The sequence below is a fragment of the Bubalus kerabau genome, chromosome 2 (genome assembly GCF_029407905.1).
Source record: "Bubalus kerabau isolate K-KA32 ecotype Philippines breed swamp buffalo chromosome 2, PCC_UOA_SB_1v2, whole genome shotgun sequence".
Classification (NCBI taxonomy): Eukaryota; Metazoa; Chordata; class Mammalia; order Artiodactyla; family Bovidae; genus Bubalus; species Bubalus kerabau.
The window spans coordinates 14,478,113-14,504,486 of record NC_073625.1 but is presented as its reverse complement, the minus strand read 5'-3'; the positions used below and the strand labels follow the sequence as shown (position 1 = coordinate 14,504,486).

At 41.2% G+C, this 26,374-nt stretch overlaps 1 protein-coding gene across 4 annotated transcripts in view; it reads left to right on the top strand.

Moving 5' to 3' along the window:
* The window catches only part of UNC5D (unc-5 netrin receptor D), a 366,024-nt gene that overhangs the window by 87,478 nt on the left and 252,172 nt on the right, over positions 1–26,374 (top strand). For all 4 annotated transcript variants that reach the window (XM_055567106.1, XM_055567109.1, XM_055567105.1 and 1 more), the window contains exons 2-3: positions 715–933; positions 20,605–20,748. In XM_055567106.1, coding sequence (XP_055423081.1) covers positions 852–933; positions 20,605–20,748 — 226 coding nt within the window. In that variant the 5' untranslated portion in view covers positions 715–851. The remainder of the gene's footprint in view (positions 1–714; positions 934–20,604; positions 20,749–26,374) is intronic.

Here is a 26,374-nt window from a genome sequence, read left to right as displayed (position 1 = left end):
TTCACTTTGAGCAAATGTAACTATAGATCTTAAACCATAGCTTGTTAGTGATTTGTTTTGGTTCCTAGCCTTCAAAATGAAGTCATCCATGGGTAGAAATGTTGGGGCAGGGAATGATGGTCTAAGACAAGCAGAAGAAATACACATTCCCTTTAGAAGGTTTGGTAGGTTTGGAAAAGAAACTATATCCAAGGTTGAACACCAGTCTCCAAGGTTCATAGGTAAAGAAAGTGGACAGTTGCCAATCCTTTGGACATGTCTTATGACCAACTATTCTCCACCAACATCACCATTATTCATACTCATGTATGGAAGAACCAGATCTATTCCCTCCATTATTTCAGCGTTTTGAGGCAGCTGGGGGCCCTCATTGAGTACTTCGAGGTAACCACTCACCAGGCTGAATCTCAAGATTCAGCCACAGGTATCTCTTTCATTTCTGTCAACAAAAATATAAAGATTAAAAGCTGTAGTTAGAGGAGGGCTCCTATTCGTTACCTTCACTTGTCCAATAACCTTGGATGTGTGTTCGGCTAAAGGTACCCTATGGCGCTAATTCAATCTCTAAACACTAATTCCTCTGCATAGGCCTTGCAGGCGTGCTGATTAGGATGCAGAGTTTTCCAGGACAGATTCTTAGAGCCGGTTGTGTTTTTCGCCCTGATGCAGGTGCTGCCAGTGTAGACTGTTCTAACACCTTCTTCCATTTCACAGGAGCCGACAATGGTGAAGTCCTCCCTGATTCCATCCCATCAGCTCCTGGGACTCTGCCTCATTTCATAGAGGAGCCAGACGATGCTTACATCATCAAGAGCAACCCCATTGCACTGAGGTGCAAAGCAAGGCCAGCCATGCAGATATTCTTCAAATGCAACGGCGAGTGGGTCCATCAGAATGAGCATGTCTCTGAGGAGAGTCTGGATGAGAGTTCAGGTAAGAATGGGAAGCAACGGAAGAATCTATGGTAGCTTCTCAGATTTTTATGTCAATATGACTGGGGAAACCTGTGTTAAGTCAGACACCTTATTTGAGTGAAGTCATGTTAACAGTATCCAAGGAATATAAGAGGAAGTCGTGTCTTGAAATGACTCCACAGCACTCCTGCTAGTCTACTCCAATACGGTAGACGAGCATTTTTTATTTTCCTGCTCTATATCACATTAAGACCTAATTTTGTATAAAAGTTAATATTCTCCCTGGAAATAAAATCAGGCAGTCACTGTTTTCATTTTCTGAATTCTGAATATTTTTTTCATGACATAAATCTTTCAAGAAGCACCCTTTTAAGCAGCCTAAATTCAGTTTCTCTAATCTTTCTTCCTGGCTATTATTCTTGTATGCTTCATTCTTTACAGCTGATGGTTTCTGAGTCGTCTGAGTTCTTTTGATTACTGTGTAATGATAAAGAAGTTCACATTAGAAGACCAGATTTGAATAGGATCTCCTGTATAAAAGAAGTTCAGGACCATCTTGATTAGCTGGCTGATTTGTCTGGTGAGGAGTGATGATGAGAATAGTGATCATATTAGCTAATATTTATTGAGCACTTACTATTTAACCAGACCTTATCTAAGCTTCTGATACACATTATCCTACTGTCTTCTCAGTAGCCCTCTGGGATAAATAATGCTGTTATTGCCTTCTTATAAATAAGGGAACGGAGGCTCAAAGAGATTAAGTAAACTGTGGGCTTGTGCTGGATATCTAAATAAGATCATTTGACTCAAAACTTTCAAAATGTATTACTTTTATATTTTAGCATATAATAAAAACAGTATATGCTTTTGAACTTTGGCTTCTCAGACTAACAGAAAATTTAGCCTCATCCTAAATCCAATTTGATGTTACTCTATGTTATTGATTTTTATTAGTTCTAAACTTACTAGATGTCAGATTTTGAATAAATAAAGTCATGAATAATTAGGAAGTTGTATCAGCTTAATTTATTAACTATATACCAGTCCTGTTTAGTACACTAAGCTAAGTCTTTCAGAGTATTCCAGGAAGGGGAGGAGGCAAACTCTGATGTAGACCTTCATACCTACTAATAGATTTATGACCAGTATAAGTGCAAATGAAGTTATGATAAATGTCTAAAGAGTAGTAGATGGTGCTAGGGAGGATTTTAAAAAATCATGTCTAACTGGGACTCTCAGGAAAGGTGTGGAAGGAATAGCATTTGAAAGGAGCATTGACTATGTGATTCTATTATGCATAATTGATGCTACACTCTATTGAAGAGAGAGGGGTCTCAGTGGTCAATATTAGCAAATGAAAGAAAGCTGAGTGTGTGTTCTACTTAGTTTGGTTTGGTTGAAATATAAAATTGATACAGGAGATAGCAGTTGATAGCTGGAAAACAGCTCAATCAGTGGCATGAAAGACCTCAAATATCAGAGCAAGAAGTCCTTTACTCAACTTTATGGATATTTTCTTAATGGTAGGGATTGATTATATTGACATACAGGAATGCAATGGCTTTGAAACTATACTTCAAAAGATGAATCTGGAACAAGCCTTTGGGATGGTAAGGAGAAGCAGGAATGGAGAAGTTAAGAGACTTGAGTAATTCAGCTGAGAAGGTAAGGGCTGCTGCTTGAGGAATGGCCACAGGAATAAGAGCTAGATACTGATGTGAGAAGCAGTGTCACGAATCGGACATAATAGCTGAATGATTGAATGAATGGAGAAATAAAAACGAATCTCTTAACAGAAGGAAAAGGGTTATGCAATTAATATTAGTAATCACATTAGCAAGGAGAAAAGTCTGACATCATTGTTTGAACAAACTATACTTGAAATACTTGGGGATAATGAAGAGATGTAGATCTGGAACTAAGATCCTCATCGTAAAGAGTGAAGCCATGGAGATGGAGGAGTTGTCAAGAGAGAATGGGCAATATGACAAGAAAGTGGACCTAGAGATGCAGACACACCTCCTGAGGAGTCAGAAGAGGAACATCCGCACCCAACAGGGCAGTAAGCAGGGTATGCTGTGTTCCAAAGCAGAGGGGGAAAATCATTCCATAAAGATCTTCAGATATTACTCTGTCTCTGCCTAGGAACAATGAATGAGGCAAAGAACTGAACATATATATCAACAGTGCTAACGATTATGCAGTTCTGAGCTAATTTGGGTTTGTAGCATAAATGTATCAAAAGGTAGAGAATCACAATTCCCTAATCATTCCACTTTGGAATTAGAATGAGGAAGAAAACAGAAGTGCTTGTTTTAGATATACTATTCTTCAGACCAAAAGCATGCTTAGAATTCCAGTTTCTAAATGTGAGAATGGGAAGGGCTCTCAGTGGTAAACATAACAGCTCTGTTTTATTTATTAAAATAAAAGGTTCCAAGAAATACAAGTAGTTCATGCCGTAGCTATTGCTAGAACCCAGATCTCCTGATCTTCACTATGGATATATTTCCTTGATACTATAAAGGTCCATACAGATTCCTATGGTCTCCTTCCCAATCAAAATATTGACAAATTTCCTTACTGATATCAGGATGGGTTTCATCACCTGTCTCAGCATTTTCTATCATCAATCTGTTTAACGTTTAATTTCCCAAGTATAATCCTTATCACTATTCCACTGGAGTTTGTCTGTTCCTTTCCATCTCAGCCATCTCTCCAAGGGCTAATCCCTTATTCTTTGTTGTGTTTCCAGCACTGACAGAAGTTTGTAACAATTAAAGGTATAGAGACATTTCCAGGATTCCAGGTATAGTTTCCTTCTTTAAAGAAGGGTTTGGCAAAAATCAAAACCAATGAAGAGAACACACTGAATCTTCGTATTGGGAAAGTTTTTGCTTCTGTGTTCCAAAGATTGGGATCATGAAGAGACCTAGGTGAATAAATCTGGAGTGAAGAGAGTTTGAGTCGCAAACAGTAGCAATCTCATTTACCTTTGCATGAAGACTTCCAAGAAAAGTCTTGATATTTGGGGAGAGGGCAACAAAGGGAACAGCATTGCCCATAGGACAAAAGCCTATAGAACAATGTGAAATATGAAATGTGTATGTTTCTTAAACTCAGCTAGTCCAACTGGAGAGGGACTCAGATACTAGAGGCTACATAGGGTTGTGTGTTTTTTCCTCAGACATTTCTGTCCTAGATTTTGCCAGTAATGAACTGAAAATAGCAGAAAACCTTTGGGTAAACTGCTGCAAATAACAGATAGGAAGAACATTGAAAAATGGTCAGCTATTATTTTATACTACTGCTAGAAAATCCTATATCCATTCTCATTTAAAAACCTCTTGATAAATATTGCAGGCCCATTTAACACTCTACCCTCTTGTAATTTCACAACATTCAGTTTTGTTATTGCTTCCTGCTTTTAATTCCTTTCTCATTGCTAGGCAACTCCATGTCTTGAAGACAGCGGCGTTGATTACATTCTCTGCCTCCATGTAAAAGTCTCTGCCTTTGCTTCCTTTTAAAAAAAATAAAATTAAAAAAGACCAATAAAAGTCACAAATTTCAAAGGAACTGGGAAGAACAAAAAAAATCATAAATGACAAAATGTATAAGAGATTATACACTGATTTTAAAAAACAAGCTGTTGAGAACTTAAATTTTAACAACTGCCTTTTGAAAAGAATTTAATAAGCACAACCTTTTCTTCCAAGTCATTTTGATTGAACCAATAGAAAAGAAATGTCTCTCCCTAAAACTGTTTTTTTCTTCTGTGTGCTTAATGAAAATCACTGTCTACCGAACACTGCAATTATGTTTCCTAAGCTCTGTATTCATAGTGGAAAAGTGGACACTGGAGCAAGATGAGTGGAGATATTAGACCCCAAACTAATGCATAAGTGCAATTAAGATGGGAAACAAAATGGCCTCAGGTATTGAAAAATAGATGCATTACCCCTCCCCTGGGTTTCTTCACTATGGAGCTGGAGAACAGGAGTTGGCTACCTTACAGCCTTAATGGCTTTTGATGGGGTCTGAAAAATAGTTCCTGCCAGTCCAGGGGGAGTGAATGACACCAGGAGACCAAGAACAGTGGGACCACATTTGACCAGGGGTAGACTGACGCGAAGCAGCAGCAGCAGCAGCAGCAGAGAATTATCCATGCTGTTAAGAAGTTGAAAAGTATCTGCTTCAATATCTTTGGCCAACATGGTCTCCATTTTTAAATCCCAGAGAACTTTGATATCCTTTTTACTTACAGGTTTTCTTTCTTCACTGAACTAATGGGAAATGCATAGGACCTGGGAGTGTTGGGAGTCCACACAGAATCTTTTGTATTTCCAAATTGGAAGCAATAAGTCCTTTCAGTTGTTAAAGGCTGCAAACTGCCTTTGGTCTTTTCTGGTAATTTAGCCCCGTCATCTAACAGTTCAAATATAAGAAGAAAAAGGATTGTGTGTTTTCATGCAATTTAGCTTGGAAAACCCAGAGCAAGAGTTCTTTCCTGCAGAAAGCACAATTTATTTGACATGAGTTACTGTGTTTGCACAGACATGGCTATACCTCTTAGTAATGTACACTTTTAGTTCTCTGCACAAGCCAAGCAATCCCCTTTCATTTGTTCTGCCTCATTTCATTTGGAAATATGGGAAGTCTTCTTCCTTTATTTTTCTTCAGTTAACATCTGGAGTTGAGAGGCAGTCCCAGTTCAGGCATCGTGCCCCTGAGAAAAGGGTGGATTGTTCCAATAACCCAGAAATTAAAGAGTTTTAATATAATAAGCAAGTGCGTGTACACACACACATACACAGAGAAAAACAATAACCAGGAAAACTCATCCTTGGCAATCAGGATAATGTAGCCTGTGGGAAGCTTGAGTTATCAATAAGCTTAGCTACTTCTTTATTGTTCAATAAAAACGGAGTTCCCTTAACAAGCCTCCCTGGTTCTTATTCTGCCTTGGAGATATCGAACTCTAATGAGTGAAATAATGTGTATTTCAATGCATTATGGGAAAAGTCTCAACTCCAGTAAACTAATATTTTTCTTCTTAAAGAATATCATTTCAGGGATTTCACTGTGCGATTTCCTTCATAAAGAACTGGAGTCACTCTCTGGGGAGAAGAGGTTAATGGATTGTGTTGAGAAAAGGGAGAAGAACAGAAATAAAAATGTATTAAATCTTTAAAATTTATATCTAAGAACTTTGCTATGCCAGTGATGGGGATTTGGATATAGTATCTTCCAGAAAACCATTAATTTGAAGTTACCTTCAGTGTTCACAAATCACCAGGATACATTTGGGAAGCATATATTTGAGACCACAGAACACAGAAAAATCCATCTCTCAACTGTTCCATTGCCAGTTTGTTGGTTTAAAACTCACGTTTATAGAAACATTCTTCCACCCCACCCAGGTTTTATCCTGTTCACTACTCTGCTTCTCAGAGAGGACCGACCTATTCTAAAAAGGTGTTCAGGAAAATATTATGAATTCCTTCCCAAAATTTGTGACAGAACATGCAGACCTTGTCTTGTGTGTCTAATTTAAATCTGTCTTACCAAAAAAAAAGCTGTTTAATATCATTTCATTCATAGCAGAGACAGAAGGCAGCTAACCATCTTATATAATTTAATGGCAAATCATGATATCAGCCCAATATTTGTTCTAAACCCTAAATTCTTAAGCAGTGTCTTTGGACTTTTGTAGTCTTTTCTGTTCATACAGCATTTAGAAGCGTGTCTCTTTATATGAAGTGGGAATTACAAAGATATTTTAGAAACTGAGGATAGTCCTGTGGTTAAGAGTGTCAATATTAATGCAATGTGACACCTACCATTTTTGAGATCTGTTTATCCATTTACAGACTTTCTTAAGGTAGATATGTTGCTTAGTATCCTTTCACTTCAGCTTTGCCTTGTATAACACGGCAGTTATAATTGTATCTACTCTGGGAACTATAGTGGGGGTGGTCGAACCTAATGTGTGTGACATACTTAGCTCAGGGTCTGGTATATAGCAAATTCCCAATCGAGGTTAGCCTTCAAAATGATAAATATAAAACTGCTATATTAGTGTGTTATTTTATCTTTTCAGTTGTAAAACATTTCATTGTGTTTTACAGTATTACCAATGTTTAAATAGATGCAGTAGTAGTTTCTATGCTTCTAAAAACAAATAGAAAATTATGAACTTTTACAGTTCCAAAAAGTGCTGGTATGTTGTTGTTCATTCACTAAGTCATGTCTGACTCTTTGCGACCCCATGAATCGCAGCACGTGAGGCTTCCCTGTCCTTAACCATCTCCCAGAGCTTGCTCACACTCATGTCCATTGAGTCAGTGATGCCATCCAAACATCTCATCCTCTGCCACCCTCTTCTCTTGTCCTCAGTCTTTCCCAGCATCTGTGTTATTAATAGGTAAAGAGTTGTCTTTCATGGAATGACATCTCATTTGCCTAGGATTCACTGCATTGATTTACATTTTGTCTTGGTGATTCCTAGAGCCCCTGGTACCACCGAGGGAGATAGAATTGGTGGGATAATCTCAGGATGATTTACTACCAGGAAGTTGTTGTAGTGTCTGCAGGAATAAAAAGCCATTGACTGGGGCAACAGGGTTGGAAATCATGAGTGGGTTACCCACAAGCTGTGAGTGTGAGGTGTGAATAAGTCATTCAGGGGTCCTGTCCTCTAAATAACTCTCCCTTCCCTACTCCTGCCTCTTAAATTTCCCTTCTGTCTGTTATCAGACCACACTATCGAGTTAATTTACTTTCCTCTGCCAGACACCTCTGTGATGATTAATTCTAATCTCCGGTGAGGATGAAACTGGAGAGCTTGGGTGTATTCTTAGTTTCTGTACTTAAGACTGAACTTGCCATACTTCTGAGGGATATGTGGAGTGGTTATTATCCAGGGGAAACTAAAGAGTATTCATTAGGCATAGTGCACTTTCAAAGGAGGATGGTTTTTTTTTTTTTTATCAAAATACATTTTAATCTTGTTGCTAGGATAAAGTGGCAAAAGACATTTAGCCCTAATTAAGCATCTGCCAGTAAAATGAAATATGGATCTACCTTTCAATTAGCTCCATTTAATTTGCTACTTTCAGTATAGCATGTTGGCCTGAAGATGTGTAAGCTCCCTTAAGAAATGGAAGCACAGTTCCATCTAAAGGCTTCTTTGCATCTCAAAGTTTTAAAACTTCAAATACGGATCAGATTCATGTGTCTTTACTAGAGCCTTGCCCTAGACCCTGAGCTAAATACTGGGCCTTCAGGTTGTAGGTAGAATGGCGCCCACCCTAGAAGCTTTTGGTGATGCTTCAGAGAGGTTAAAAGCCCATCTTATGTGATCTTTGGCAACCTGTGCTCCTCTTGTAGAATTTGTCACACTCCAATGTTCGGGCAGGTTGAAGTGTCTCCTGCTCTATCCACAAGCTCCTTTAGAACGAGAATCTTCATCATTTGCTTTGTCACAGTATCTTCAGTGCCTGGCAAAGTGGCAAGCACATCTGAGGCCTCAGTACAATGTTTTAAAAATAATGTATGTTGTCAACTGTGTCTTTGATCTGTTTCTTATGATATGGGACCTGCAGCAAAATAATAGGACTAGTAATACCATGGTTTTAAGATGATGGATATGATGACATTAATAGAAGTAAAGGGACATACAAATGATATAATGATTAGTCAAGAATGATATGTTCTTCAAAATTTGGGGAAGCTTACTGTTTGAGTCTACTTTCTGGGCTCTAAACCTTGGCTTCCTCTTGTTGTTCAGTCACCAATCATGTCCAATTCTGTGCATCCCCATGGATTACAGCATACCCTTCTTCCCTCTCCTTCACTGTCTCCTGGAGTGTGCTCAAATTCATGTCCATTGAATTGGTAATGGCATCTAACCATCTCTTTCTCTATCTCCCCCTTCTCCTCCTGCCCTCAATCTTTCCAGGCATCAAGGTGTTTTCCAAAGAGTCAGCTCTTCGAATCATGTGGCCAAAGTATTGGAGTTTCAGCATCAATCCTTCCAATGAATATTCAGGGTTGATTTCCTTTAGAATTCACTAGTGTGACCTCCTTGGGGCTCTCAAGAGTCTTCTCCAGCACCACAATTCGAAAGCGTTCTTTGGCGCTCAGCTTTACTTATGGTCCAGCTCTCACATCTGTACATGATTACTGGAAAAACCATAGCTTCCGCTACTTTTGTCGGCAGAATGACATCTCTGTTTTTATATTTTAATTGATCCTTGCTGTCTAGGTTTGTCATAGCTTTCCTTCAAAGGAGCAAACATCTTTTAATTTTATGGCTGCAGTCACTATCCACCATGATTTTGGGGCCCCAAAAAATAAAATCTGTTGCTTCCACTTTTTTCCCCTTCTATTTGCCATGAAGTGGTGGTACTAGGTACTAGATTCCATAATCTTATTTTTTCTGATGTTGAGTTTCAAGCCAGCTTCTTCACTCTCCTCTACTACCTGGACTGCTGCTGCTGCTGCTAAGTGGCTTCAGTCATGTCCGACTCGGTGTGACCCCATAGACGGCAGCCCACCAGGCTCCCCCGTCCCTGGGATTCTCCAGGCAAGAACACTGGAGTGGGTTGCCATTTCCTTCTCCAATGCATGAAAGTGAAAAGTGAAAGTGAAGTCACTCAGTCATGTCTGACTCTTCTCGACCCCATGGACTGCAGCCCACCAGGCTCCTCTGTCCATGGGATTTTCCAGGCAAGAGTACTGGAGTGGGGTGCCATTGCCTTCTCCGACTGCCTGGACTAGTAAGAGATAAATGGGAAACGGCCCCTTGCATACATGGTGGAGTCACTTCTTCAAGCCGAATGGGCTGTTTTCCCTCTTCTTAGTAGACAGTGGGATGAGATGGGGCTGTGTCAGAGCCAGGTACACACATCAGAGGGACTGAGGGATCTAAGGGGATGCTGATCTGTTAAAGGAGGTTCTTGAATAAGAGGTGGTTGCTTCTCGTGGGGAGTTTGATATTTTTTTTTTCTCTTGCCCTAAATTGAGCAAGATCCCATGCTACTCATGAAGTTGTATTAGAATAGTTCTTTGGAGCTTTATCTGTGGAAGCTAACTCAATAGACTCATTCTCTGGGCTAATTCCCAATCATGAAACTGCTCAGTGTAGAAGACCAGGCCTGGAATAGGCATGACATGGGCTTGAACAGTCCAGGGAAATGGGCACGGAGATCACGCTGGAAAACAGTTCACCACAATCGAGTCGCAAGCCTCTTAACTACTTTACTGTGGTTTGAAAATATTACAGGAGGAAGAGGGATTCTCCTTTTTTCCCCTTGAATCTGGTTATTTAGTTATCTGAGTATCCCACTACAGAGAACTTCCGAAGACTGAACATCCAGTTGTGGTGATGTGTTTAGCCTCAGAGAACCATGTGAAACCCTCCCCATGCACCCATCCCCAGGTACATCTGAGAACTGCTTTGCAGCAAACCAGTGGCAGGATGGTATTGATGGGCTTCGTGGAAGTCTGATAATAATCAGAAGATGAAAGGCAGGGGGACAGCTGTTAGGTACTGGCTGCAGCTGGCATGGTGCTGAACGTTAAGTACTACTCTAGAAGCCTTTTCTAAAGAACAAGTTAGGACTTAAGCTAGAGCCCTTCTGTTAAAAGTGGACCAGAAATAAATACTCTGTATCATCTTATGGAAAAACTCAAATGGGCTTTTTGGTCAACCCGATAACGTTCAGCCTTTTTCTTTCTGTTTTCTTCTTCTATATCTCTCTTCTCTGAAGAGTGAAGCATATACTTCAATTAGTTTGAAAATTCCCTAACTTTTATTCTCCCAACAGGATTAGACCTGCTAAGAGTAACTAGTGTTTCCTATCTGATAAATACGGGGATTATAGCAATAACTGCTGTCAGCTTTTTTCTCATTTAAACAAATAACGGTGACAAATGATGAAGCTCTGTGCGGCTCTGTTGTGTTTAGTACACGCAGAGCAATTACTCATCCGCTGCCAGCGTTCATCTCTCTACAACTAAACCATCCACAGTGTAGAAAGCTTATTAGCATTTCAGTTCCATAGTCATATTTTTATCTTCTGTAAGACTCTCCTCCATAACAAAGGCTGATGGTTATAATTTGCACAATAATTTAAAGGGTTGGACTTTTCCATGCCTATTAGAGTTGCACAAGTTATCAGGTACCATGCTCGTCTTATTTATGACATGCCAGCTTCCATTTGCCTGGGATTTTTGTTCCCCTGTAGCACTTCCTCTGAACAAGTTAGCTGCCATCTCTTGAGATGGAGAAGTAGATGATGATCTCTACAACAGTATTCAGTGCGGGGGGCTGGGGGGTGGGTAAAGGTGTCCCGAAATAGAGTTGCTTTAAACGAATGTTTCTCAGGTGTGATTTCTCATGTATATATGTAAATGCACATGTTTATACATGTATGCGTATACATTTATTAATGCATGTACATACACACTGTGCTCAGTCGTGTCTGACTCTTGGTGATCCCATGGACTGTAGCCCGCTAAGCTCCTCTGTCTGTGGGATTTCCCAGACAAGAATACTGCAGTGGGTTGCCGTTTCCTCCTCCAGGGGATCTTCTGGACCCGGAGATCAAACCCTCATCGCTTAGGTCTCCCGCATTGGCAGATGGATTCTTCACCTTTGTGCCAACTGTGTGTGTGTGCTGTGCTTAGTTGCTCAGTCCTATCCAACTCTCTGCAACCCCATGGACTGTCAGGCTCCTCTGAGGGCTGCCAGGCTCCTCTGTCCATGGGGATTCTCCAGGCAAGAATACTGGAATGGGTTGCTGCTGTCTCCTCCAGGCGATCTTCCCAACCCAGGGATCAAACCCAGGTCTCCCTCACTGGAGGCAGATTCTTTACCATCTGAGCCACCAGGGAAGACCACACCACCTGGGAAGCACTTTATTAATGCATATATATATATATACACACACTATATCACTCAAAGAACAATAGTGAAGGTTTACGAGAGTATATATACTCTTCCCTGGTGGCTCAGACGGTAAAGTGTCTGCCTATAATGCAGGAGACCCGGGTTCAGTCCCTGGGTTGGGAAGATCTCCTGGAGAAGGCAATGGCACCCCACTCCAGTATTCTTGCCTGGAAAATCCTATGGATAGAGGAGCCTGGTAGGCAACAGTCCCTGGGGTCGCAAAGAGTTGGACACGACTGAGAAACTTCACTTCACTTCATGAGAGTATATACTATTTAATTTTCTATTTTTATGAAATGTTTTTTGTTATGGTGGAGAAAAGTATAATGCCATGTCCCACCAGTTTTCCTGGAGGGTATGGTTGACAAGGCTAAATACTTCACGTTAGAAGAAAAAGGCCTGGTGTGGAGAGCACACTATACTTTGTGGGAGAGGGGAGGTTAGCTAATTCACTTGTGGCCTTCTTTTTTAACTTGAATACAGTTGTTTTACAATGCTGTGTTAGTTTCTGCTGTATGATAAGTGAGTCAGCCCTAAGTAGACATGTGTCCCCTCTCTCTTGGGCCTCCCTTCCACTCTGCCCCCTCCCGCCCCTCGAAGGTGCTCGTAGAGAACCCAGCTGAGCTTCCAGTGTTATACAGCAGCTTACCACTAGCTACCTATTGTACACGTGATAGTGTAAATGTGAAGATGCTACTCTCTCGATTCAGACCGCCCTCCCCTCACCCGCTGTGTTCACATGTCCATTCTCTATATCTCTGCTTTGGAATTGGGTTCATTTGTACCATTTTCTCTAGGTTTCATATACATGGATTCATATACAGTATTTGTTTTTCTCTTTCTGACTTACTTCATGCTATAGGACAGACTCTAGGTCCATCCATGTCTGTACAAATAACTCTCTTTCATTCCTTTTACTGGCTGAGTAATATTCCATTGTATATATGTACCACATCTTTATCCATTCATCTGTCATCAGACACTTACATTGTTCCCATGTCCTAACTGTTATAAACAGTCCTGCAGTGAACACTGGGGGTACATGTGTCCTATTGAATTATAGTTTCCTCAGGGTATTTCCCCACTTGTGCCAGTAGGATTGCTGACTCATATGGTAGTTTTATTTTTAGTTTTCCTAGAGGGGATGGTTTCACAAGACTAAAGACCTCATGTTAGAGGGGGGAAAAAAAGCCTAAGCCAGAGAGATGCTATACTATTTTGGGGGGGGGGGAGGGAGTGGTGTGTAGATTGCAGAGTTACTTATAGCTTTTTAAAGAAGGCTGATACCCCAGCGCTACCTTCCAAAGCATACTGTGTTTGGAAATAGTTGGCTGATACTCATTCCACTTTTCCAAACCCACGGGGAGCCTCTTTGAAGGACTTGAAACCAAGGCACTGTAATGCTGAAATCATGACTTCAGCATTCCCCTTTCAGCTGCGGTTAGTCTGAATGAGAGGTTGCAAGACTTCCTGACATGAATGGGGTGAGATCAATATGACCTTCACTGTGGGGGTCTGTGGCCGACTGTCTGTGCTTTCCAGAGCAAATGTATGGCTGTCCACGTGTAGTAACTGTGTTTTTCAAGGTTTAGTATTTTGATTCTCTGACATCTCAGGGTCTCGCTGACCTTCAAGGGACTGTCTTACCCAGGGATAGCTCATTCCTAGAGATGCAAATGACTCACCTGTAAGCATGTCCTTCATAAGCAAACCAACAGATACAGAGCTTTACCCCCAATATTCCTTTTATTAAACTCTTATTCTCCTGCCCTAACCTGGGACCAGGTACCAGACAAGTAGCAACAGTCATTCTCTCCCAGAGTCCACTGAAATGAAGCAAACTCACCAACTCTAAATCTTTTTACCTTGCCTCTCCAGTTCTTCCTAAGGAAACTGCAATAAAGTCTATTACCCCTGTCTCCTGACCCCTCTGCCTCCTGACAGACCCTGATGCTTCCCCATGTAGCCCTGGGTGATATGCCTCCTGTTTCTAGGGATCTGTGAGTGTAAACTTACTCCATGTCTGACTGTCTTCCTCTGTCTCATTAAAACAGGCCCCAGGTACCCTTGAAGCACCACAGTGCCTAGGTTAACTCATAGCATGTTTTAAGGTTTGGATAGGAAATTCTCTGCTTTATAAACATGATGACCTTGAACCATTTTGAGATGGTGTTTATCTTCATTTGCAACCTAGAGGAAGCTGATGGGTTTAGACATTCTTAAAAGATAAAGTAAAAATAAGTGTGTGTGTAATACACACACAAATATATATGTGTGTGTGTGTATATATATATATATATGTAAATATATGTATATATACTTAGGGCTTCTCAGGTGACGCAGTGGTAAAGAATCTGCCTGCCAATCCAGGAGACACAAGAGACACAGGTTCATCAGTGGGTTGTGAAGATGCCCTGGAGAAGGGAATGGTAACTCACTCCAGTATTCTTGCCTGGGAAATCCCATGGACAGAGAAGCCTGGCAAGCTAAAGTCTGTGGTGTTGCAAAGAGTCAGACACGACTAAGCACACCCACACGATGATGATATATAATTTGTGTATGTGTGTATTTCTCTTTCTCTTTACTTATATATATGTAGGGCTTCCCTGGTAGCTCAGTTGGTAAAAAAATCCAGACATTTCTCCAAAGAAGACATACAGATGGCTAACAAACACATGAAAAGATGCTCAACATCACTCACTATTAGAAAAATGCAAATCAAAACCACAATGAGGTACCATTTCACGCCAGTCAGAACGGCTGCAATCCAAAAGTCTACAAGCAATAAATGCTGGAGAGGGTGTGGAGAAAAGGGAACCCTCTTCCACTGTTGGTGGGAATGCAAACTAGCACAGCCACTATGGAGAACAGTGTGGAGATTCCTTAAAAAACTGGAAATAGAACTGCCATTTGACCCAGCAATCCCACTGCTGGGCATACACACTGAGGAAACCAGAATCGAAAGAGACACGTGTACCCCAATGTTCATCGCAGCACCGTTTATAACAGCCAGGACATGGAAGCAACCTAGATGTCCATCAGCAGACGAATGGATAAGAAAGCTATGGTACATATACACAATGGAATATTACTCAGCTATTAAAAAGAATACATTTGAATCAGTTCTAATGACGTGGCTGACTGGAGCCTATTATACAGAGTGAAGTAAGCCAGAAAGAAGAACACCAATACAGTATACTAACGCATATATATGGAATTTAGAAAGAAGGTAACAATAACCCTGTATGTGAGACAGCAAAAGAGACACAGATGTATTGAACAGTCTTTTGGACTCTGTGGGAGAGGGCAAGGGCAGGATGATATGGGAGAATGGCATTGAAACATATAAATTATCATATGTGAAATGAATCTCCAGTCCAGGTTTGATGCATGATACAGGATGCTTGGGGCTGGTGCACTGGGATGACCCAGAGGGATGGGATGGGAAGGGAGGTGGGAGGGGGGTGTAGGTTGGGGAACACATGTACACCTGTGGTGGATTCATGTCAATGTATGGCAAAACCAATACAATATTGTAAAGTAAAATAAATTAATTAACTAAAAAGACTCCACCTGCAATGCAGAAGACTCCAGTTCGATTCCTAGGTCAGAAAGATCCACTGGAGAAGGGATAAGCTACCCACTCCAGTACTGTTGGGCTTCCCTTGTGGCTAAGCTGATAAAAAATCCGACTAAAATGCGGGAGACCTGGGTATATATATTTCTTTTTAGCCTGAACAGATTTTTGACTTACTGAATGCTTCTTCAGCAAGAGCTGATTGCCAAATGTCTTGCCTCTAAGTCTCCTTCTTCGATGACAGGGGAACTCAGGCATATCAATTACCCCACCTTACACCTGGATGCACTGATTTAACGAAAGAATGATCTCTGTTTGTTTCCAAGGCAAACCATTCAGTATCACGGTAATCCAAGGCTATGCTCCAACCAGTAACGCTAAAGAAGCTGCAGTTGAACGGTTCTATGAAGACCTACAAGACCTTTTAAAACTAACACCCAAAAAAGATGTCTTTTCATTATAGGGGACTGGAATGCAAAAGTAGGAAGTCAAGAACCACCTGGAGTAACAGGCAAATTTGGCCTTGGAAAACGGAATGAAGCAGGGCAAAGGCTAATAGAATTTTGCCAAGAGAATGCACTGGTCATAGCAGACACCCTCTTCCAACAACACAAGAGAAGACTCTACACATGGACATCACCAGATGGTCAACACCGAATTAGATTGATTACATTCTTTGCAGCCAAAGATGCAGAAGCTCTATACAGTCAGCAAAAACAAGACTGGGAGCTGACTGTGGCTCAGATCATGAGCTCCTTATTGCCAAATTCAGACTGAAATTGAAGAAAGTAGGGAAAACCACTAGACCATTCAGGTATGACCTAAATCAAATCCCTTATAATTATACAGTGGAAGTGAGAAAGAGATTTAAGGCACTAGATCTGATACACAGAGTGCCTGATGGACGGAGATTTGTGACATTGTACAGGAGACAGGGATCAAGAGCATCCCCATGGAAAAGAAATGCAAAAAAGCAAAATGGCTGTCTGGGGAGGCCTTACAAATAGCTGTGAAAGGAAGAGGAGCAAAAAGCAAAGGAGAAAAAGAAAGATATAAGCATCTGAATGCAGAGTTCCAAAGAATAGCAAGGAAAGATAAGAAAGCCTTCCTCAGTGATCAATGCAAAGAAAAAGTGGAAAACAACAGAATGGGATAGACTAGAGATCTCTTTAAGAAAATTGGAGATACCAAGGGAACATTTCATGCAAAGATGGGCTCAATAAAGGACAGAAATGGTATGTACCTAATAGAAGCAGAAGATATTAAGAAGAGGTGGCAACAATACACAGAAGAACTGTACAAAAAAGATCTTCACGACCCAGACAATCATGATGGTGTGATCACTCACTCAGAGTCAGACATCCTGGAATGTGAAGTCAAGGGGGCCTTAGAAAGCCATCACTACGAACAAACCTAATGGAGGTGATGGAATTCCAGTTGAGCTATTTCAAATCCTGAAAGATGATGCTGTGAAAGTGCTGCACTCAGTATGCCAGCAAATTTGGAGAACTCAGCAATGGCCACAGGACTGGAAGAGTTCAGCTTTGATTCCAATCCCAAAGAAAGGCAATGCCAAAGAATGCTCAAACTACCGCCCAATTGCACTCATTTCACACGCTAGTAAAGTAGTGCTCAAAATTCTCCAAGCCACCCTTCAGCAATACGTGAACCATGAACTTCCAGATGTTCAAGCTGGTTTTAGAAAAGGCAGAGGAACCAGAGATCAAATTGCCAACATTCGCTGGATCATAGAAAAAGCAAGAGAGTTCCAGAAAAACATCTATTTCTGCTTTATTGACTATGCCAAAGCCTTTGACTGTGTGGATCACAATAAACTGTGGAAAATTCTTCAAGAGATGGGAATACCTGACCACCTGACCTGCCTCTTGAGAAACCTATATGCAGGTCAGGAAGCAACAGTTAGAACTGGACATGGAACAACAGACTGGTTCCAAATAGGAAAAGGAGTACGTCAAGGCTGTATATTGTCACCTTGTTTATTTAACTTCTATGCAGAGTACATCATGAGAAACTCTGGCCTGGAAGAAGCACAAGCTGGAATCAAGATTGCTGGGAGAAATATCAATAACCTCAGATATGCAGATGACACCACCCTTATGGCAGAAAGGGAAGAGGAACTAAAAAGCCTCCTGATGAAAGTGAAAGAGGAGAGTGAAAAAGTTGGCTTAAAGCTCAACATTCAGAAAACAAAGATCATGGCATCCGGTCCCATCACTTCATGGGAAATAGATGGGGAAACAGTGGAAACAGTGTCAGACTTTATTTTAGGGGACTCCAAAATCACTGCAGATGGTGATTGCAGCCATGAAATTAAAGATGCTTACTCCTTGGAGGGAAGTTATGACCAACCTAGATAGCATATTGAAAAGCAGAGACATTACATTGCCAACAAAGGTCCATCTAGTCAAGGCTATGGTTTTCCCTGTGGTCATGTGTGGATGTGAGAGTTGGACTGTGAAGAAAGCTGAGCGCCAAAGAATTGATGCTTTTGAACTGTGGTTGTTGGAGAAGACTCTTGAGAGTCCCTTGGACTGCAAGGAGATCCAACCAATCCATTCTGAAGGAGATCAGCCCTGGGATTTCTTTGGAAGGAATGATGCTAAAGCTGAAACTCCAGTACTTTGGGCACCTCATGCGAAGAGTTGACTCGTTGGAAAAGATTCTGATGCTGGCAGGGATTGGGGGCAGGAGGAGAAGGGGACGACAGCGGATGAGATGGCTGGATGGCATCACTGACTCGATGGACGTGAGTCTGGGTGAACTCCGGGAGTTGGTGAGGGACAGGGAGGCCTGGTGTGCTGCGATTCATGGGGTCGCAAAGAGTCAGACACGACTGAGCGACTGAACTGAACTGAACTGAAGTCTTCTTTCCTGTTCAATGTAGGAGATGTCTTTCTGGACTTAAATCTCTGATAAGGTAAAAGGTGTGCTTCTGTGCCCTGTGCATAGATGTGAATGATCAACTGTCCTCAAGATGATTTTCTATGCGTGGTACCTTCCAGAAACTCACAAAGTCTCACTCAAATTGTGTACATGCTGATTGATGTGACCCTAAAGTGTTCTCATCACACACTATAAATATCATGTCATTGGTTGAGTGGAAGGCAGTGTTTCCCCAGACTGAGTATTTCACCTCCATTCTTGTTCTTTAAATCCTACCAGCACCCAGGGTATAATAAAATTCTACCTCCTGTACCAAGAGTCCCTGGCTCCTTTAGACTAACTGTTCCCATGGTTCTGTCCCCCGAATGCCTTTTGAACATAAGGAAAAAGCCTAGTTATGCACCCAAATTTTCTTTAAATATACCACGCATCAGTCTTATTTCCATAATTAAGTGTAAGTACCTGAAATACGAGGACCGAGTTGAATTTGAATGAGGGGCCTGTGCAGAGTCCTCGTTTGGGTCAAATCCTGGATCTTCCATTTACAGACTGTGTGATTGCAGACAAATGACTCTTAGGTCTGTTCTCTGGTCTGCAATGTGAGGCTTCAGCAGCCTCAGCTCTGTCCGTGCAATGCGGAAACATAAAGAGTGAACAGATGAAAGGCTTACAGTGATGCTGGGCACTTAGGCAGGATTCAGTAAGCTCTTTTTTCTCCCATGCGGCCTATACCAGGGCAGAGCACAGGCTTGGCAAATGCCACTGGCTGCAGAGAGCATGCTGACTCTAAAGGCTGCTCTCCTGCTCGTGATGGTTTACCTGATGCTAGTGAAGAAGGGGTCCTTTTCCCCTCAGCACTTCATGCAAGGTGGCTGTCCTTCCCCTGAAAAAGAAAGGCTGATAGTCCTTGGATAGAGGTTTGAAAGAAGTTCACACTCCCCAATAAGCTGTATCAGGCAAACGTTTTGACTATTAGATGGAGAATACAAAGATATAGTAATGAAAAAAGGACAAGGTCAAGGTCTTAGTTTATCCCATTTCCTGAATGTAGTCTTCACCTCTTTTTCTATAAAGGCTTCTCTTTTAATTTGCCTCCTCATTCCATTGCACCAAGAACCTTTCTTCCTGGGTTCTCAAGCATTCAAGATCAACTTATTTCAGCTTGTCTGCATCCCTTGTGTGGTCTGGAGTTTTGGCTTTTCCTTGGTTTCCTGGACTCTTGACCATGCATAACCTCTGTCCCCTCCTTATTCTAAGCTGCATGGCGACAGTGACCCTCTCCTGCCATACCCAGAGGTGGGGGCATTTAGAACCACCTGGAACTGTGTTTTGGGGTTGGTTTGTTGAGACCTCTTTAGTCGCTAGAATCCCAGCAATTAATTCGGGGCTACATTCTTCATGGTAGATTTTACATCAAGAAAGACAGAGGAGAAAGGGGAGAAGAACTTGGGAGATTGGGATTGATATTTGCATACTCCTGTATATAAAATAGGTAACTAGTCAGAACCTACTATATAGCACAGGGAACTCTATTCAATACTCTGTAATGACTTATGTGGGAATAGAATCTAAAAAAGAGTGGATATATGTATATGTATGGAGAAGGCAATGGCACCCCACTCCAGTACACTTGCCTGGAAAATCCCATGGATGGAGGAGCCTGGTGGGCTACAGTCCATGGGGTCGCTAGGAGTCGGACACGACTGAGCGACTTCACTTTCTCTTTTCACTTTCATGCATTGGAGAAGGAAATGGCAACCCACTCCAGTGTTGTTGCCTGGAGAAGCCCAGGGATGGGGGAGCCTGGTGGGCTGCCGTCTATGGGGTTGCACAGAGTCGGACATGACTGAAGTGGTTTAGCATAGCATAGCATAGCATGTATATGTATAACTGATTCAGTTTGCTGTGCACCTGGAACAAAGACAACATTGTAAGTCAACTACATGCTATTAAAAAAAAAAAAGAATGTTTATAAGAGCTGGAAAAAAAAAGAAAGCATGGTGTCAAGGGAGTGTGAAAACGATTCTCTTGTATGGGAACCACATTGGTTAATATTTTACACTTGTTCTTTTCAGCCTACTCAGCTGTTGGAATTTAATTAGCAGTAATATATTATTGTCAAAGTAATTAAAACCTCGCCTTGATTAAAAACAGAATGGTTTTAATTAACAGGAAGAGGTTGGGCTGGCCTTAACTTTCTCTTTAAGGAGTACACCGGCCTCAGTGGATTGGCTCTGTCTCCTCTGCAGGCTTGAAGGTCCGGGAGGTGTTTATCAACGTCACCAGGCAGCAGGTGGAGGACTTCCACGGGCCCGAGGACTACTGGTGCCAGTGTGTGGCATGGAGCCACCTGGGGACCTCCAAGAGCAGAAAGGCCTCCGTGCGCATCGCCTGTGAGTATATTCAGGGTGACCCTCTTGTCCTGTAGCGGCACAGACTAGCTTTTCACAGAGGGGCTGGGGACAGGCCAGGTGCTGCTACAGTGGGGAGATGAGGGGACGGCAAGAAACCATCAGAATTCTCTCCACCTCTAATCAGTCCTTTCTTTTAAAATTGTGTTTTTAATGTTTGAGAATTCCCTCTGGAACACAATCAGCAAATGAGCTGGGCTCAGAGATTCTGCCTAGGTTGTTAAAATGCAGGTGCCTCCACAATACCAGAAGAAATGGTTTTCCCCCCAAAAAAGAAAAGAGAAAAACCCACGCAAATGGATTCTGCTCTTCATCATCAGTGGCACAGTTCAGGGGGCATCGATGGGAAATGTTGAGCAGTGACTGTTTACTGTACTTTGCCAGCAAATCTGCAAAAATAAGACATTAAAGATTAAGGGAGTTTTATAGCCTCCTGTTAAACCTCTTTCCTCTGAATCTCAAAACATGGAAATGGGTTTTAAAAGTGCATTTGTTTGACCCAAGTAGGACTGACAAAAAGGCTCTTGAAGAAAAAAAAAAAAAAAAAAAAAGGGATTGCCTTTCAGAAGAGCCTAAGGTTTCTTCATCACATTTTAGCATCAGTGTTTTTATCATCTCAAACATGTTTAGAAATACACAAATTTCCTTTCTCTTCCTTAAATGTCTTCATCCCTTCCACCCCAGTGAGTCCGCATGAAATCTCCTGTGCCAAGGAGTGTAAAAGCCCACCCCTGCTGCTGCTGCTGCTGCTTCGCCTCAGTCGTGACTGACTCTGTGCGACCCCATAGATGGCAGCCCACCAGGCTCCCCCATCCCTGGGATTCTCCAGGCAAGAACACTGTAGTGGGTTGCCATTTCCTTCTCCAATGCATGAAAGTGAAAAGTGAAAGTGAAGTTGCTCAGTTGTGCCCGACTCTTAGCGACCCCATGGACTGCAGCCTACGAGGCTCCTCCATCCATGGGATTTTCCAGACAAGAGTACTGGAGTGGGGTGCAATCACCTTCTCCGCCCACCCCACAGCCCTGCAAAAGAAGAGGCCAGAGATGGTTACTGTTGTTGTTATTATATTAATACCTTTTTGAATGTTTCTTTTGAGAGTGCCGTGAAGAATATAGGTTAAGGGCCATTTATCTGAGGACTCAAGGAGTTCTTCATAGCAAATGTGGATGGTTTGGGGATTGAGAATAAGACTAAATTGTGTGTTGAAGAGACATTTCTGTTTCTGGGGAAATGAAATCTCCCTCTCAGCACAGGCCCATCACCTTCACTGTCCTCACACTTTGGGAAGCTCTTGGCTGCATGTTGACTGGGCCCTTGGAGGCCAAGGAGGAGGTCATCTTGTAAGCTGTAGTCTTTGATGTAAGAGCCGTGGGAAACGTTTTCCCTGTACTTGTAGTTGTTTTAGCCCACAAATAACTTTATGACTGGTCAGCTGAGACAGGGAATGTTTGATTTTATTCTTCCTTAAGACGCCCAGCTCTGTGCTCCTAGCGTGGCCTTGGTCAGCCTCGCCAAGGTATTTGACCCTAGTCAGGGTGAAGCAGATTATCCTTTAGAGCCCAAAGAGAGGGAAAGCAAAACCGTTTAGGGAATTTCAACACAAGTTCCCTCTATTTCCTTTGTCTTTTCCATATCACTTGCCCCCTTCTTTTTACTACTATCTCTTGAGCCCCACATGTATGCTATCCTATATATAGCATCTCATGAATCTGTCCATCTCCAAACTGTCACCTCCATACTTGCTCATTCATTCCTGGCAATTACGTGCCTGCTAGAAACCTCCAAAGGTTCCCCCTCTCCTTATAAAATTTGGCAGAGAATGGCTCAAACCCATCTTCTGTTAACTTCCACAACCTTTGATTGTATACACTGTACTCCGTCCTTCTACTAAACACATTGACCTTCTGCACATCATCCTTACTTCTCAGACATGTGCCTTTGCTCCAAGAGTATCCTGTTTCAGGAATGTGTATCCTGGTGGCTGAGAACCCAGATACTGAGGTCCTGTTGGTTTCCAGTTAGTAAGTCCACTGCTTAGTGTTGCAATGGGGGCCAAATGATTCTTCTCTTTGCATCTAATTTTATGATAAAAGAGTGCTGACTTTGTAGAGTTATTACAAAAGTTAGAGGCATTGATAACTATAGTGTCTAAAATCCTACCTCACACAGAGTTAACTCTTAACAATCATCAGTTATTATGACATATTTGGTCCTCTGTATCTCCAGCATCATTAGCCAGTGTGTTAATACTTAAACTAGTTGAACTGAGTTACATTTCTGGTGCCTTAGAATTTTTCTGTGGGTTATGGCTATGTAGACTCTAACTTCATTTGAGGCCACCCCAAAGTATCCAATTCTCACAAGTGGGATAGGATTTAAGAATGTTTAAAAAATGGAAAACACTTTTCTTTGCACTGCCTACTTTTTAGAGTCAGCTGATACTTTTGTGATAATAATCTTGCAAATCTCTTTAGGGATTAAAAAACCATTTGGTCATTCTTGTACAGGATATGCACATGTGACTATAATAAAGGTGATTTTTAAGTAAAAAAGAAAATCTTTAAAGCCCATGTTATGCAGTTAGCTTAATATAATCTCTAATATTTAAACATATTTTTAATCTCTTCCTATGTAACAAGTGACAGATTCTTTCATTTATTTAAAATTATTTATGCAAGTCAAGACATGGTTTATCATTAAATATTGCATTTGACTTGGGAACCAGTGTACAGTAAAATGTAGATTGAAACTTAACCATGTTTAGTGGCATCAAAAGTGGAGGGAAAAAACTGCCTTTAGGACCTTGCTTAGAATTCTTTTGATTTACTTGCAGAAGGGTTAAAAAAAATTAAAAAAGACAGTTCTTATTTTTTTTATAACTTTCATGTTTTGTTGAAATAAGGGATTTCTGCCTGCTATTTGCAAGCATTTCCCAACAAATAACATATTGCACATGAGAATAGTTTTTATTCCCAATAAATGAAAAGCCAAATTGGATATAATTGTCACTATATTTCTTCTTTTTAAGATTGGTTTTTGAAGTGCTAAAGGCCTCTTCATGTGCTCAGTAAAGATTTTGATATATGAATGTAGCTTATGAATCTGATGACAATTGTCTTGAGGGGACTTTGCAAAATTAGGATCATTTTTGTATGATTGATTAAACTATTGTAGTTCAACATCAGAGCTTCTTATGCTTCCTGCATTTAACCAATGATCCATTAAAAATTTAGCAGTTTCAAAACTGCAGTGGGCAAAACCTTCGTGGCATCTGAGCCATTCAACTGAGAGATGTCTTGTCATGATCACATTAGCTTATCTCTATAAAAACACCAGGAAGCTGGCCGACATGCTATCACTTAGAGATCATCTGATTTTCAAGGGAAAAAATACAGACACTATTATTTTATTCCTGTCACTTATATTTTCATTGAAATGGTCCCACCTGGGAATCAGTTAACTATGCAGATTCCTGGCTTCTACCCCAGACTCGAGGAAGGACCAGGGAAGCTGTGTTTGTATGAGGTTATCCAAGTGATTCTATGATTGTATAACCTTGGGACAGTGTACCCGGAAACAGGGCTTCTCAAACTTTCAACATGCATGCAAATCAGCTGATTTCCTGTTAAAATGTAGATGATTCAGTTAAGAGGATTCAGTATGTCCAGTCCAAGGTCTGAGATTCTGCCGTTTCTAAGAGTTCCCCGATCATGCCAATATTGCCAGTTGGTCTGTGGACCCTACTTTGAGTGGGAAGACCCTAAAACCTAGAACACCTTAGGAAGCACTGTTTAGGAAGTAGTTGGCACTTAATAGCTGAGAAAATGACATTCAGAAAAAGGTTAGATGGCATGACCACAGGTCTTCCAGCAAATAGATGGAAGACATGGAACCAGATCTTAAATCCATCCATTCATCCTTCTGAGTGTTCTTGCTACTAAGCCCAGTTGATTGCATTCTTCTGTTAAATGGGAATTTGAGAACCATCATACAGAAAAACAAGTTCATGTACATGTAAGTGTTTCTTTGAGGGAAGCAGTGATTGCTTTCTTTCTCTGTTTCTGAAAAATTGAGTTCTTCCATGTGGTCATATTTTATATATACATACACACACACATATATCATACATACACACACCTATATATAATACATATATGTGTATATATATGCACATGGGCTTTTCTGTTGTCTCAGTGATAAACAAATCTGCCTACAATGCAGGAGACTCAGGTTCAATCCTTAGGTCAGGAAGATCCTCTGGAGAAGGAAATGGCAACCCACTCCAGTATTTTTGCCTGGGAAATCCTGTGGACAGAGGAGCCTGACAGCCTACAATCCATGGCACCATGAAGAGTCCAACATGACTGAGTGGTTTAACAACAATATATGCACACATGTAATCCATATGTAGGCTTCCCTGGTGGCTCAGATGGCAAAGAATCTGCCTAGAGTGCAAGAGGCCCAGGTTTGATCCCTGGGTCAGGAAGATCCCCTGGTGAAGGGAATGACAACCCATTCCAGTATTCTTGCCTAGAGAATTCTATGGACAGAGGACCCTGGTGGGCTACAGTCCATGGGGTCTCGAAGAGTCAGACACAACTGAACAAGTAACACACACACACAATACATATGAATAATATATATATATATATTTATACTTTATGTTATTATATAGAAATGTATTATATATATATATATATATATATATATATATATGTATATATAGTTACATAAAATCATGAGCTATTCCTTAGTGGCCAAAAAGATTGGTACAGATTTTGTTTTAGTAGCTGAAGTGCCCGTCGTCTTAAACCATTGCATTTTCTTTCATCATTCCACCCCATGCCAGAGAGATGCTGGCTGTCCATCCAGCTGCCTAGGGCTGGAAGTAGCTGAAGCTCCATTTCAAAGTGTTTTTCTAAAGGTAAATAAATAAATACAGCCCAGCCACGTTCTGCCCCCCAAGTTAGCAGAAGTCCATCTCCAGGGAGCATCTCCCACGGGCCTCCTCTCGTTTGTCTGACTCAGTCGAGCTGGAGGTAGTCGGACGGCAGTGGCATCTGTTACTTCTGCTGCTGGACGATTGTCAAAACGAGGAATATTCAATTATTCATAGTTGTTTATTTTCATGGGTGAACATTTGGCTGCCTAGCTATTGCTCTTCCTTCCCGTTTTTCTTCCTCTTCTTCATCTGCTTACAACATGTTTGGCATCTGTCATTAACCCTTTGGTCAGGCAAACCCTTCTTGACACCCGAACTTCTTCTGCCATATGGGAATTGGGGGTTGAGAGAAACATTGGCCTGTTCCAGTCACATAGCAAGTTGGCAGCTTGAGATAAATTGAAGCAGGAACCCATTGCTGATTATTTTTTAAAAGAGGAATCTATAAAATATGGATCCTGAATATAACTTTAATAGCTTATTGGAGACACTCCTCCTAAAATATCTATGCAGTTGTGCCAAGAATGAGTGAGAAACTTAGATGAGAATCTCTTTTAAAAGCTGTGAAACTCCCTACCTCATTTCACAGCCCCATAGCAAGAACAGTATTATTTTTTATTTGCTTTGATGGGATAGGGTGTTATCTTCTTTAAAAAATTATTTTT